Raw genomic sequence first — 13,420 nt, 5'->3', positions numbered from 1 at the left:
TTCAACTGCCTGCCACAGGGAGTAGTTTGGATACGCATTGGGTTTGGGGACCCTCCAGTCAATTCTCCAGATTATTGAGCTAGGAATGGGCGGCACCCCTTAACCTAAAACAAGTCAGTGGGAGACTCTTGGTACCACAGTCCAGCCTGGCTGAGGCTTATAAGAACTGACTTTGAAGTCAAGTGTTCTAGGTTTGAAGCCCAGACCAACTTTTACTGACTATGTGTGGGGAGGTTGTTGAAGCCTCTCTGAACCTCAGCATCCAGTAACGCGGAGACAGCAACAGAGCCCCCCTCCCCAATGCGGTCATTGTGAGATGGCTGGCCCCACAGCGCCCCCTGCTGGTGCTGCCGTCACTCGCCGCTCCCCACACACGGTGATTGGAAAAGTGGCTGGGCTGAGCGCCACAGCGCCCCCTGCTGGCGGGCCGACCCCGCCGTGCCGGCAGCCCCGTGACCGCGCTTGCCCCGCCCGCCCGCAGGATCGTGCAGATGCTGCTGCCGGTGACGAGCCGCACGCGCGTGCGCCGCAGCGGCATCAGTCCGCTGCACCTGGCGGCCGAGCGCAACCACGACGCGGTGCTCGAGGGGCTGCTGAGCGCCGGCTTCGACGTGAACGCACCGCTGGCACCCGAGCGCGCGCGCCTCTACGAGGACCGGCGCACCTCTGCGCTCTACTTCGCCGTGGTCAACAACAACGTGCACGCCACCGAGATGCTCCTGCTGGCCGGCGCCGACCCCAACCGCGACATCCTCAACCCGCTGCTCGTGGCCATCCGCCACGGCTGCCTGCGCACCATGCAGCTGCTGCTGGACCACGGCGCCAACATCGACGCCTACATCGCCACGCACCCCACCGCCTTTCCCGCCACCATCATGTTCGCCATGAGGTACCTGTCGCTGCTCAAGTTCCTCATGGACCTCGGCTGCGACGGCGAGCCCTGCTTCTCGTGCCTCTACGGCAACGGCCCGCACCCGCCGGCCGCCGCGCGCTCCAGCCGCTTCAGCGATTCGCCCACCACGGTCAAGGAGCCCAGCGTGGTGCAGGTGGGCGGGGCGCGGGTGGGCGTGGTCTAGACCGCGGGCGGCAGCGGCGGATGGGGCAGTTCTAGGTGGGCGGGACGAGAGGGCCACGGGGTCTGGTGAGCTTGTCTGGAGGGGTGAGGACCTGTGAGTAATTGGTTCAGGAGGCTATGAAGACTAGTAGTGTTAACGTGTTTAGAGGCAGTCTAGTCCAGTGGTTAACGAGCTTTGAGGGCAACATAGACCAGTGGTTAACAGGTTTAGGGGCACTGAAGTAGTTACCATGCCTTGGAGAGAGTGTGGACTTGGAGAGGTAGCGTGCTTTGGTGAGTGTAGACCAGTGGTTAACATGCTTTGGAGGCGATGTAGACTAGTGGTTAACACGTTTCTGAGGGGCCTAGCTCGGTGCTTAAACCGCCTTGGAGCGAGTGTGGGCTAGTGGTTAAGGTGCTTTGGAGTCAACGTAGGCAGAACTTAGGGAGTCACATGAACAATTCAATCCTTTGCTTGGTCTACGGTCTCGGAGAACTTAAGGCAGCAGCTGTGGAGAAGGGACTGGCGGGGAACTCTGTAATGGAGGAGCTTGTCACCCCCAGCATCCTACAGCTCGAATATGATATTAAGTGACCAGAATCTGGAAGGGGACAAGAGCAGGCTGGGATAAGGTCAGACGACGTACAGAAAGTCAGTGATCCAGAGATGGGACCTGTCCATGGTGTTGACTTAAAAAGTCGGAACTGAGGATGAAAGGGAAGTTAGAATCCTCCTTCTCTTGGAATAATTATAATGGCTAATGGCCATCATGTATGGGTGCCTACTGTGTGCAAAGAAGTTTATGTTTATATTACCTTAGTGTTCATATACCCATTTTACGGAGTCCCGAGGTGGTGCAAACAGTTGACACCATCAGCTGCTAACCAAAAGGTTGGAGGTTCGAGTCCACCCAGAGGCACCTTGGGAGACAGGCCTGTGGATCTACTTCCAAAAAATCGAAAACCCTATGGAGCACAGTTCTACTCTGAGACCTATACGGTTGCCATGAACTGGAATGGACTCGATGGCAGTTGGTACTGGTATACCCATTTTATAGACAAGGAAGCTGAGGCTCAGCAAGGTCATCGATACAACTTGCCCAAGTTGCCCATCTCCCCTTGGGCAGCAGCAGCCTGTGTTGAGTAGAGAGTGGGGAGGATTTCTAGAACTGGATCCTGTCTTGGATGTGCTCAGTGTCCACCCCTGAACATGCCTCCTGCCCTCCCTGGCCTCAGTTTCCTGTAGGCTGAGCTCCTGAAGCTGGTGTGTGCACTCTCTCTTCCAGTTCTGCGAGATCCTCTCGGCCCCGGAGGTGAGCCGCTGGGCAGGGCCCATCATTGATGTGCTCCTGGACTATGTGGGCAACGTGCAGCTCTGCTCGAGGCTGAAGGAGCACATCGACAGCTTCGAGGACTGGGCCGTTATCAAGGAGAAGGCAGGTAGGGCTGCCACCGCTGCTGCTGGCAGGTCACCCTTGCCTGACAGAGAAGCCCAGGACTCAGGGCTGTGACTTAATAACATCTGATGAGCACCTACTACGTGCCTGATCTGTGCTGTGTCACGGACGGCGTGTCATTTTCTCCATGATTTACAAGGGAGGAAACTGGCCCTCAGAGAGATTCAGCTGCCAGGGCCAAGTGCACACAGCTGTTTGTGGCAGAGCTGGGATTCAAGCCCAGGTTTCCCAATCCCAAAGTCCGTGCTCTTTCACTAACTCTTTCCATGGTGTTTTAAACAGTTCCAGCTCTGTGAGGGGGATCAGAGCCTTGGGGTTAAGTTGCCTGTGTTTGTGGGTCACCGGGAGGCAGTGTGGCGGAGTAGAAGAGAGAGCAGTGGTCTAGGATGTCTCAAACCATAAAGTGCATATAAAGCACCCAGACATCTTGTTAAAAATGCAGCTTCCAATGCAGCAGGTCTCGGGTGAGGCCTGAGAGTATGCATTTCAGCACACTCCCAGGTGGGGCGATGCTGCTGGTCCGTGGTCCACACTTGGAGCAGCACAGAGCTAGGAGCAGAATCCCTGAGCTTGGAGCCCAGCCTTGCCAGGGACTGTGTGACCGTGGGTAGGGCCCCTCCGCTCTCTGGGCCTCAGCATCCCCATCTGTACAGCAAGGAGGATGGCCAGCTCCCCGCTCTGCCAGCCTGTGGTTTAGTCATAAGGTCTTGGTCTGGCAAAGCTTCTCAGCTCTGGGTGTGTGCAGATGGGTGGGCCTGGCACAGTGAAGTAGGGTTGGGCCAAGGTCCAGCTAATGTGTTCGGTGTAGATGGGGCAGCCTGGCTAAGTGAGACCAAGAAGGTGTGAAGGCATTATGAGCTCACCTGGGCGGGTGAGGTGTCAGAAGCAGTTAAACTAAGTGCCACAGCTGACAGTGGGAAGCAGGCACCTGCCCAGAGGGATTTCAGCTCCCCCACGGCTTTCTCCAGCTCTGAGGGCACAGTCCTGTCTCTTGCAAAGTATTGTCAATCACGTAGCACAGAGACAGACCCGAAGCACGTGATTATATCCCATGCTGCTGGACGTTCTCGCCGGGTGGGTGAGAGCGTGCACCCCCCGTCGCCTGCCCATGTGCCCCATCCACCAGGCCCTGATTCTGACTCACCCCAGCTCCTCCTTCATCCCCACGCCTCTTTGAGCCCAAACCTACTATAGGATTTTTCATTTGCCCAAATGCTGGCAAAGAACTTGAATTGAGGCCTTTGATAAAGTTGCCTGCCCGTTCACGTGAGGCCCAGTTCTGGATGCCCAGTAAACATTACTGAACTAATGAATAGTCGGTTGCTGTCACCATGACCCTTGGTCACTAGAGGGGGGAGCCATCCACACCAGATGTCGGCCCCGCCCCTCACCGTCCCCTTCCGCCTCTTCTCCCTAGACAAGGATTGTTGTTAGTTTCCAACTCATGGCCACCCCATGTGTGCAGAGTAGAACTGCTCCTCGGGGTTTTCAAGGCTGTGACCTTACGGATGCTGATCGCCAGGCCTTTCTTCCGAGGTGCCTCTGGGTGGGTTTGAACTGCCAACCTTTTGGTTAGTAGTTGAGTACTTAACCATTTGTGCCCCCCAGGGACCCCCTCTGGAGAAGGCTAATTCCTAAGAACTAAACAGTGTTCCAGGGAAAAATGTGGGGAATCCTTAACGTGCTCTAAATGTTTGTTAACAAGCAGAATATGTAGTTCTTAACCAGTACCCATTTTGGTTACTTTAATGCCCACCCTCCATCCGCAAACACCCTCCCACATGGTTTTTCATTTACTGCAGTGGCATTTATGTCATTATTCCAGGCAGAAGGGCCATCGGAGGCTCCGAGAGGTGGCATGATGAGCCCAGGACCACACGGAGAATCTGTAGCTAGCAGGAACTCCCCGGCCCCCGTGGCTCTGTCCCACCAGTGCAGTTTTAACTCAGCCAGGAAAGGTGCTGAGCTTCCCAAAGGGGAGGTCTGCCCTAAGGGAGAGCAAAGGGCAAGGGAAGTGTCAGAAACACAGTAGCGGCCGGCGCTGGCCCAGCCCGGAGTTCCCGGGGCTGAGTGAACAGTGCAGGCATTGTTGATGCCTGGCTAGGCGACGCTCAGCCACCTGGCCACTCCCCCCCCTCCACACACTCTATGCCCCAGTCTTCTCTCAGCTTGTCATGACGTCCTCGGCTGCACCCTTGCTGCTCCTCCTGCTTGGAATACCCTTGCCTGGGAAACTCCTACCCACCCTTCAAGAGCCAGCTCAGGTGGTGCCCTGGGCAGGCCCCTGTGCATCTCAAGCCTGAGCGCAGGGCCAGGCCCCAGGAAGGGGCTCAGTATGTGTTTGCTGAATGTATGAGTGAATGAACCAACGAATGAATGAATGAATGAGTGAATGACATTCTTTGATTAAGCCGACACCTCTGCCAAGCCCTGTGCCCAAGGCTGAAACAAATGACCCCATCACTGCCCAGTCCCAGTTCCTACCTGCCTCCTCTCCCCACCCCCTCTGCCCCAGCTGAGAAAACTCCACTATACAAGGGCTCCCAAGAGGCCTTAGGAGCCCTGGTGGTGCAGTAGTTAAGAGCTTGGCTACTAAGGAAAAGGGTGGCAGTTCGAATCCACCAGCCGCTCCTTGGAAACCCTATGGAGCAGTTCTACGCCATCCAATAGGGTCGCTGTGAGTCTGAATTGGCTAGCTGGCAGTGGGTTTTTGGAGGCCTCAGGGAAGACAGCCCAGTGGGAGCTGCCCAATCCCTGGTCCCTGACCACTCACCCCGGCCCCTGAGCACCAGCTGGAAGCCCAGAGCTGAATTCCATGCTGTGGGGGCACTTAAGAGGTCACACTCTTTGACCTCTTGCTAAGGCTGTGTTTGGAGGTCCAGGCTGTGGGTAGAGGACAGAGCAGGGAGCAAGGAGCTGGGAGCTGCAGTCTCCCATCCCAGGAGTGATCCTGGACAAGGCATGTCACCTTGCTAAGCCTCAGTTTCCCCACTGTGAGGTGGGGTTTTGGTACCTACCCCATCTACTTCCTTGGGCTGTGGGGATGGAAGACAAGTGACAAGTTGGAAGGTGCTTTGCAGGTGTTTCTAATTGGCAGGGACTGGGGTTTAGGGCTGGGGGGAGCCCAGGCACCCCCTCCCTTATGTAGCCACATCAGCCAGGTGCCTTCCACATGCCGGGGTGGCGGATGCGAGCCCTTTGCTGATAGCAATCAACAAATCAGCAGCCCTCTTTCCCTCCTTTCTGCAGAACCTCCGAGACCCCTGGCTCACCTTTGCCGTCTGCGGGTGCGGAAGGCCGTTGGGAAATGCCGGATAAAACTCCTAGACACATTGCCGCTGCCAGGCAGGCTGATTAGATACCTGAAGTACGAGAGCAGCCAGTAACGAGCCGTGGGGCCACGGAATGGCATCTCAGTTTGTCTTTGCTAAGTCTCAGGATGGTGGCATCCCCAAGACCAAGGGGACCTGGATAAATGAGGCTGCAGGCTGCCTCCCCCCTCGGCCGGGGCAGCGCCATGGTCTCAGAAGGTCTGTGGTCCAGAGCTTTGCCCAGAGCAGAGGGCAGAATGTGCCGAGCAGGAGAAAAGTCGTGTTTGTTCTCGAACCAGTGAGTAGATCCCGGACCTTCTCTGCCATTGGGAATGACAAAGACCTCTGATTCTGGGGCCAGAGAGGCCAGCTGAGGCAGGGGACCAGTAAGGGACCCCCACCCCCCGGCCCCCAACTTGGCTGGAGAACTCTAAGGGACAAGTCTACCTTTCCTGGACAGCCTCGCTGCAGATTTCCTGGTGCCTCTCCCTCTTTGCTCTGTGAAACCCTCCAGCTGGCTTCTTAGCTGTCTCCCTGAAGACGTAGCCCAGGACCCGGAAGGCCTTTGGTCCTTGAGGGCTGTGTTCAGTACAATAAACGCTGCACGGGTGACACCCTGCCCAACACAGTCCCCTCACCAGACTCCCCCAAGGCCTGTGGTCCTCAGCGCTGCCTCTGGCGGGTGTGGGGGCTGGGCAGGGGTGGGGGCAGAGTGACCTGTCACCTTTGCTTGGGCTCCTGAAAGACCAAGAGTGTGTGGCCTTCACTCACCAGGAGAGACCGATGGCCCGCGGAGAGCGGGGGCGGTACTGCCGTTGGTTTTCTCGCCTGGTATAGTCACCATGGAAACAAGAGCTTCGTCACAAGCAGGGTCTCGGTGCCCACACGTCTCCCGACACTGGGGTTGTCCTGCACGCACGTGTTCCTTGGCACTCTGTCTTCACGTTCTCTTGCCCCGGTTTTGCTACAAAAGTGAGATGGGGCGGGGGAAACAATAAAAACGATCTAGATGCTTCTGTGAGCAAAGGCGCTGGAGTGATGGCCATCATTGCCCCAGCAGAAATGCTGAGCTTGAGAGTGTGTGCAGCCTGTCCCCTCCCTGGGGGCTGACAGGCAGGTGGCACAGGTGAGGTTGGGCAGAGCATGGTCCTGGCTCTGGTGTGTCCGTTTCTAGGGAAGCTGCAGTGACTCATCTGCGGTCTTTGCACGCGTGCTGAAAGCTGCCTGCGTCTGGGCCGCTCTGCATCGATGTTAGAGCAGGCCGCCTCGCTGAGTGCCGTGCTGGGCCAGGACCTGCTAGAGCGTTAGGGAGGTCCGACACAGTGTCCGCCGACCACGTGACCTCTTACCGTGAGCTCAGCCTGCAAGACTGTGGGGCACTGGCTCCAGGCCCGGCTCTGCCATTGGCCTGCTCCTCCAGGGCCTCAGTTTCCTCATCTGTATAGCAGAGTGGTGCTGGGTGGCCCCTAGTGGCCTTGCTGGCTCTGACTTGCTGGGTTTCCATTAAATCAGTAAATCTTGGGGTCTGCGTAAAGAGGAAAACTCCCACCAAGCAGCACTTGCCAGAGGGGACTTGGCCACGTCATACCCACTCCCTCACGGTACATATGGGGGAAAGGCCCAGAGAGGGAAAGGGGCTTGCCTGGGCACACACAGCAGGCCCTGGGGTTTCAGCCCATTAGTGTGTGGACATAATTCTAGGCCGCCTTGCTGCAGAGCAGGCAGAGCTTACAGGAGCCCCTCACCCCACCGAGGGCCCAGGGGCTGTTACCGAATAGGGTTCAGCTCGTGATTAGGAGGAAACCCTGATTAGTAAGTGCCTTGCTGGCCCAGCAGCTCAGAGGGAGAGCCTTTAATCTCAGATGACGCAGCAGGGATGACGGGACGGGAGAAATGGCTAGTCTGGGATTGTTTGGGTACACAGGCGGGGCGGGTATCGGGTAAGCTCTTAAACTAGGCATTTCACAGATCACATTATATGCCCAAGTCCTGAGAGGCAGGGGCCATGACCTCTCCCCATCTGAGGTCAGAGGGGGACACTGCCTGAGGGAGTTACCCCCTGGAGGAGGTGAGGCTGAAGCGGTAGATGGGATATAGCCTGGCCTCAGGCAGCACCCACAAAGCCTTTCCTCGCAGGAGCTGGGCCCCTTCCCTGGGAATGTGGCTGGTCGAATGGTCTGGGCACCATGTCCCCATGGGCCACACCGTCCATGAACATGATTATGACAGGGTCTGGCAGGACCCCCAGATGCCACCAGGTCACTGTGGTAGTTTATGCAGGGTTTCAGCACTCACACAGAGAGGTTAAGGAACTTGCCCAAGATCACACAGCTAGCTCATAGGTGGCAGGGCGGGGATGCAAGCCTGGGTGATGTGTTCCAGGGCCCATGCTCCTAACTCTGGGCAGTTAGGAGGGGCTGAGATGCATCAGAATGGATCCGAAAGGGTCGCCATGACGACTGCCCCTCACTGCTCCTTTAGACCAGAGCAGTTTGAGGCTGATGGTCCCACCTGAGGACCCCCAACCCATGTGCCACATAATTGCTCGGAACAGCTCTGCCTGTGGTGCGCTGGCTTCTGTGGCTCTAGAGTGTCTGATGGCATGGGACAGAAACCCACCGGCCACCCTGCAAGTGAGCGTCCCTTCCGTGTGGACTCCCCACTCCAGGGGAGCCCGGAGGAAAAACACGGCAGGGTGGGAGAGGCCCTCAGCCCTCGCTGGAGCCTGTGTTAGGAAGGATACTGAGGCCGCCTCTGGGCACCGTAGGGGAGAGCCCCGTGGGCAGCCAGCGATGCCTCTCTTGGCTCTCCCCAAGCTAGTCCCCCGTTTTACGTATGTGGAAACTGAGGTACAGAGGGGGGGAATTGTCCACATCACACTGCTAGTTTGGGAGCCAGAGTCCCAGCCAGTTACGAGCTGTGTGTTGAAATGATGAGCCGCCAGCGCCCCAGCAGGCCCGCTGCGAGGGAGAGGCCCTCTGTGGCTTTGCCAGCCGAGCACCATCGGGGCAAGCCCGGCCCCCTCCCTGCCACTGGGGCCTCCCTCTGAGCACTGTCCCAGGCACATTGGTGGAGTGCCTGGTGTGTGCCAGGTGCTGTGCCAGGCCTGGCAGAGGGCGAGCCATAGTTAATCCGGGAACCTGCATTCGTCACACAGTATTGTTGTTAGGTGCTGTCAAGTCAGTTCCGACTCGTAGCGACCCTAGAGGACAGAGTAGAACTGTCCCATAGGGTTTCCAAGGAGCGGCTGGTGGATTTGAACTGTCAACCTTTTGGTTAGCAGCCGAGTTCCGAACCACGTCGCCACCAGGGCTCCCACACACACACACACACACACACACACACACACACACACACACACACACACACACACACGCAGTATTACTTCCTTTTTATTTTTTGGTCTGTGGATATAGAACCAAAGACTATGCTTAGAAGAGGAGTAATTTGGTCAAACAGCGTGCTGCTTTGTCCACAAGGGGCTGAAGCCCTGTTTGGCCTGATTTTCCCTTCTGACCAAGGGCCCGGCAGGACCACCTCACCACTGCCTCTGCTCTGAGGCTGTAAGCAGAACTGGAAGGCACCGCAGAGGGGACCGTTCTGCTCCCACGCCCTCCTCTACAGGTGGGGCGAGGGGCCCCAAGAGGAGAGCCAGCCTCACATCACACGACTTCAGGGCTCTTGGGAACTCTGGGGCCCGGGCTGGGGACCATTCAACTTCGAGACACCCAAGATGTGGAAACTGCAAAAGAAACATCTTTATTCTTTTAACTCTCTCAATATTTACAAAGAACAAAAATAACAACTGAGGCTGGCTTGCACAGTGGTGGCAGATGAACAGATGTGGGACTCTGGCTTCTGGGGCGTCAGGCAGGTGAGGGCCACTCCCGCCACCCTGGTTTGCGCAGGGACGCGGGGTCATCTGTTGGACGCTGGCCGGGGGCAGGAGCCCCGCCCCACAGCCCCCAAGGCTGCCAGGGCGGAGTCGGTGACCGCCTGAGACGCCCCGTCCTGCCTCACCCCTCCCACACAATGGGGAGAGGCCGCGCTGCTGAGCAGCTCAGAGCCCGCCGACCCGCCCACCTCGCCAGGGGAGCCTCAGGTGGGGGCCGAGGCTGTCCCAGCCAGGCTAGAGGTAGCCAAAGACATTGAAGATGGGCGGGGGTACGGCCGGCTTGGTGGGTATGGGCTTCAGGACCACAGGGCGGTATACCTTTTGCCCCAGGCTATCCACATCCTTACAGAAGGGGGCCAGCTCCCCCGGGGAGGCTGGGCTTGTCCTCCACAGGCCCAGGCTGGGCATGGAGCCCTGCAGCAGTGCCCCCGGAGGGCCTGGGTATATGGGCTGTCCATGGTACTGGAAGGGGCAGCAGCTCCAGGCGTTGACTCGGCCCATCAGGGAGACCCCAGGCATTTTGAGAGGCTCCTTCTCCACCAGTGCCCTTGGGGAGAGGGGCACCGGGGCCATCTCGGGCCCCAAGGGCTCCAAGCCCTGGCACGTTTTCTTACCCTCATAGGGAGGCCCCTCCCTGGGGCCCAGGCCCCCCTCCAGCCCCATGGGGAAGCTGTGGGCGGGCCGAGGCTCCTCCCAGAAGGAAGCGGGCAGCTGTCTTTTCCTCATGGGCACCTGGCCAGGCTGGGCGGCTTCTGGGTTCTGCCCCTGCAGTGTCTGCTCCTGCTCCCCGGACAGAAATTCCTCCCTTCCAAGGTTCCCCAGAGCCTTCTCCTTGCAGCCCCCACCCCCGCCGGGGCTGGGATCCTGGCCGTCGAAGGACAGCCTCGAGGGCCGGTCCTCAGGACCCCTTTTCAGGTGGGGCTCGGCCGCTCGGCCCGGGTGGCCCCGCGGGAGCCGGGAGTACTTCTGGGAGAAGCGTTTGAGCTGCTTCTGCAGGTACTTGCGGTGGTCCACGGAGCGGCGGCAGGGCGCCGACTTGTCCAGGGCCGCTTTGATGTCGCTGGAGGCCAGGTTCACAAAGTTCAGCAGCATCTTCACATCACTGTCGGATGCCATCACCAGGGGGCCACTGCACGGGGCTTTCCATGAAGAGAGTGGGTCCTGCTGGTGGCCGGTGGCTCCGGGGCAGGGCACCCAGCTGACCTGAGGGACACAGCAGACCGTCAGTGTCTCTGTGAGCAACCACACCCAACCCTCCCCAAAGGCCGCATGGCTGCAAAAAGTGGCGCCAACCCCAGCATCCTGCAGCCCTAAACAGAGTCTGGGTAGCTGGGATGTCCACTCAAGCTGCTAAGTATTTCTTGATCACCTGCAATGAGCCAGGTGCACAGAGAACCTCATTTAACCTTCTGGGGTCTGAGGCTCAGAGAGGTCAGGCAGCTTGCCCAAGGTGGCCCAGCTACCCAGTGGCATTGCTGGCAGGAACACGGCCACCGTGGATGACTTGTCAGCCAGGTCTTATTTCATGAGCTGAAGCAACTGCTCCACTTTCAAGCAAGGCCAAGCCCCCTCCCTCCCCGGTAGTGTCCTCCTCCCTCCTGCCCCCCGCCCCCAGCCCTCTGAGCACAGTCCCCCGCCCCCAGTCCCCACGCTCCACCCCTAGCTCTCACGCAGGACCAGGCAGGACCCCTCTCTGGCACTCAAGTCAAGACCTGCCTCGAGGGCTGGTCACAGGCAGCGGGCAGCGGGGCTCCCCCGTAGAAGCATCTGCAGCGATTTCATGCCTCCTCGGCCGCCACCCACAGCACCTCGCCCCTCCCCCAGGGCCCCAGCCTGCCCCTCACCCCCCACCCAGCCAGCGCAGTCCCCCACACTGACCAGAGGTGTGGGTCCCGGGCCCCCTCCCACGCGGCCCGGCAGGTTCCCCCGCAGACCTGGGCTGGCCCTCGCGGCCGCCGCGCTCCGTCGCGGGAAGCAGTTAGTTGTGCAGCCCTCGAGTGGGCTGAATGGAGGACAAGTCCCCAGGGCTGGGGGGCCCTCAGGCCAATCAGGAGCGCCTCTCCAGATACAAAGCATCCCAATCAGGCGGCGGCGCCCCGTTCCCACATTCTTTGCCGTCACAAATTGTCACCATGGGGACCATCACAAAAAAGACAGCTCCCAAATGCAATCATTTCCCGGTAAATTTCTACCCTTCAGCCCCACTCTCCCCCTCGGCCTCCGTGCCCCTCCTCCCCCCCGACCTCGGTTCCCTGGCTTCTGGAGGGGGTGGTGTGTGTGCATGCGAGTGCGTGCGTGTGTGAGTGAGCGTGCACGCGGCACGAGTGTGTTTGAAATGTCCAGGACCGAGGAGGGGCTGGGCCTAGTGGAGCCGGGCTTGCAAACCTCCCCCAAAGACTGCCAGCCTCCACCTGCCATGCTCCAGTGCAGACGGACAATCGGACGGCCGGGGTAAGCCGGGGCGGGCTGCTTTCCCTGTCCTTGAGTGTTGAGTGGTTCCCTGACTCCCCTGTCTCCGTCTCCCCCTCTCTCCCCCTTCTCTCTGGACTGGGCATAGGAGGGCCGGCTGCGGAGGCAGTCTGCTGTCGGGAAAGGTGGCCGCGGCAGGACTGACTAACGAGGGCCTGGGATATCCATGGGAAGGGAGCCGGAGCTCTCTGGAATCTTGTCTTTATGTTTGCTTCCTCAATTGAGCTGCACAAAGCCTGAATTGCCCATTCAGCGCGGCCGGACAAAAGGTTGGCGTTGCACGGCCCCCTTGCGTTTGTAGTCAAACAGTTAGGAACTTAAATCGAGTCGTCATGATGGAGAAAGAGGTGGACAAAGCCCATAGAATTGCCATCAGCAAACATTTTCCTGTGTCATATTAGCCAGTCTCCATGGCTCCCCCTGGCCTGGGGACAATGGCACAAGTTTGCACACTTGGCTACTGTCACCGTGCCAACGCCGGCAGGGCCGCAAGCAGGGCTGCTCCGAGTGAGCAAGGAGCCCGAGCCGGCCGCTGGCCCTGCCCACCAACGGGCCAGAAGGAAGGTGAGGCTGAGGCGGAGGAGCGGCCTGGGAAATCCTCGTGGGCGCCGCCCCCATGCCAGCCTGCTGGAGCGGGGGTTTTCACACCTTCCTCCTCGGGCTCTGTCTTCTCTCTTTCCTCTTCCTTTCCCCTTACTTGTGCCACCTTCCTTCTCCTCCTGCCCCCTGGACAGCCGAGTGGCAGGTGGACTATACAGCCACTCACACCTTTGCTCCAAAACCTGTTCTTAAGTGCTGGAAGCAAGGGACTCCTGTCTGAGGTCTCCCCACCGAGGCTGGACGCATAGGAAGGGCAGAGCCAGGGGCTCCCCCAGGAGTGGGGAGCCTGCCCCTCCTGCTGGCCAATAGGCAGCTCTGCTGGCACCAGGCATCTGCCCACCGTGGCCTGGCTCCAAGCCACCCTCACTGGCCTGAGGGTCCCTACAGGCAAAATGAAGGGTATGGGGGAGAAGGCCCAGCTCTGACAAGCTGTAACTCACTTCAGGCATTCAAGAGCTGGCGCAGGGCCCTGCTGTGGGGCGGGGACGCTCAGGGTGAGGTGCAGGCACTGTCAGACCAGAGCAGCCTGTGTGGCTGGTCTCACCTGCCTGAGGGGCCCATCCCTGTAGCCGACTCTGCATGGGCAAAGAACAGACCGTGGTCATTTCAAGCCCCTGAGACTGGAGGTGGTTTG

The 13,420-nt window shown here is 59.1% G+C and overlaps 2 protein-coding genes across 2 annotated transcripts in view; one reads left to right on the top strand and one right to left on the bottom strand.

The window, feature by feature from the left end:
• ASB2 (ankyrin repeat and SOCS box containing 2) overlaps positions 1 to 5,897 on the top strand; it is a 33,232-nt gene extending 27,335 nt beyond the window's left edge. Inside the window, exons 7-9 of the mRNA XM_004376693.2 lie at positions 482 to 1,046; positions 2,341 to 2,494; positions 5,761 to 5,897. Coding sequence (XP_004376750.1) covers positions 482 to 1,046; positions 2,341 to 2,494; positions 5,761 to 5,897 — 856 coding nt within the window. The remainder of the gene's footprint in view (positions 1 to 481; positions 1,047 to 2,340; positions 2,495 to 5,760) is intronic.
• Positions 5,898 to 9,951: 4,054 nt separating this feature from the next.
• On the bottom strand, positions 9,952 to 10,914 carry FAM181A (family with sequence similarity 181 member A). Its single transcript, XM_004376692.1, has one exon. The coding sequence runs from the start codon at positions 10,831 to 10,833 to the stop codon at positions 9,952 to 9,954; it is 882 nt and encodes a 293-aa protein (XP_004376749.1). The 5' UTR covers positions 10,834 to 10,914.
• Positions 10,915 to 13,420: the final 2,506 nt, after the last annotated feature.

This window comes from Trichechus manatus, unplaced genomic scaffold, assembly GCF_000243295.1.
Source record: "Trichechus manatus latirostris isolate Lorelei unplaced genomic scaffold, TriManLat1.0 scaffold00045, whole genome shotgun sequence".
Classification (NCBI taxonomy): domain Eukaryota; kingdom Metazoa; phylum Chordata; class Mammalia; order Sirenia; family Trichechidae; genus Trichechus; species Trichechus manatus.
The sequence above is the reverse complement of the archived record's forward strand: the minus strand, read 5'-3'. Positions and strand labels throughout refer to the sequence as shown.

Bases quoted from the DNA above. Each gene is read 5' to 3' on its own strand.
- FAM181A (XM_004376692.1), bottom strand. From the start codon at position 10,833: ATGGCATCCGACAGTGATGTGAAGATGCTGCTGAACTTTGTGAACCTG.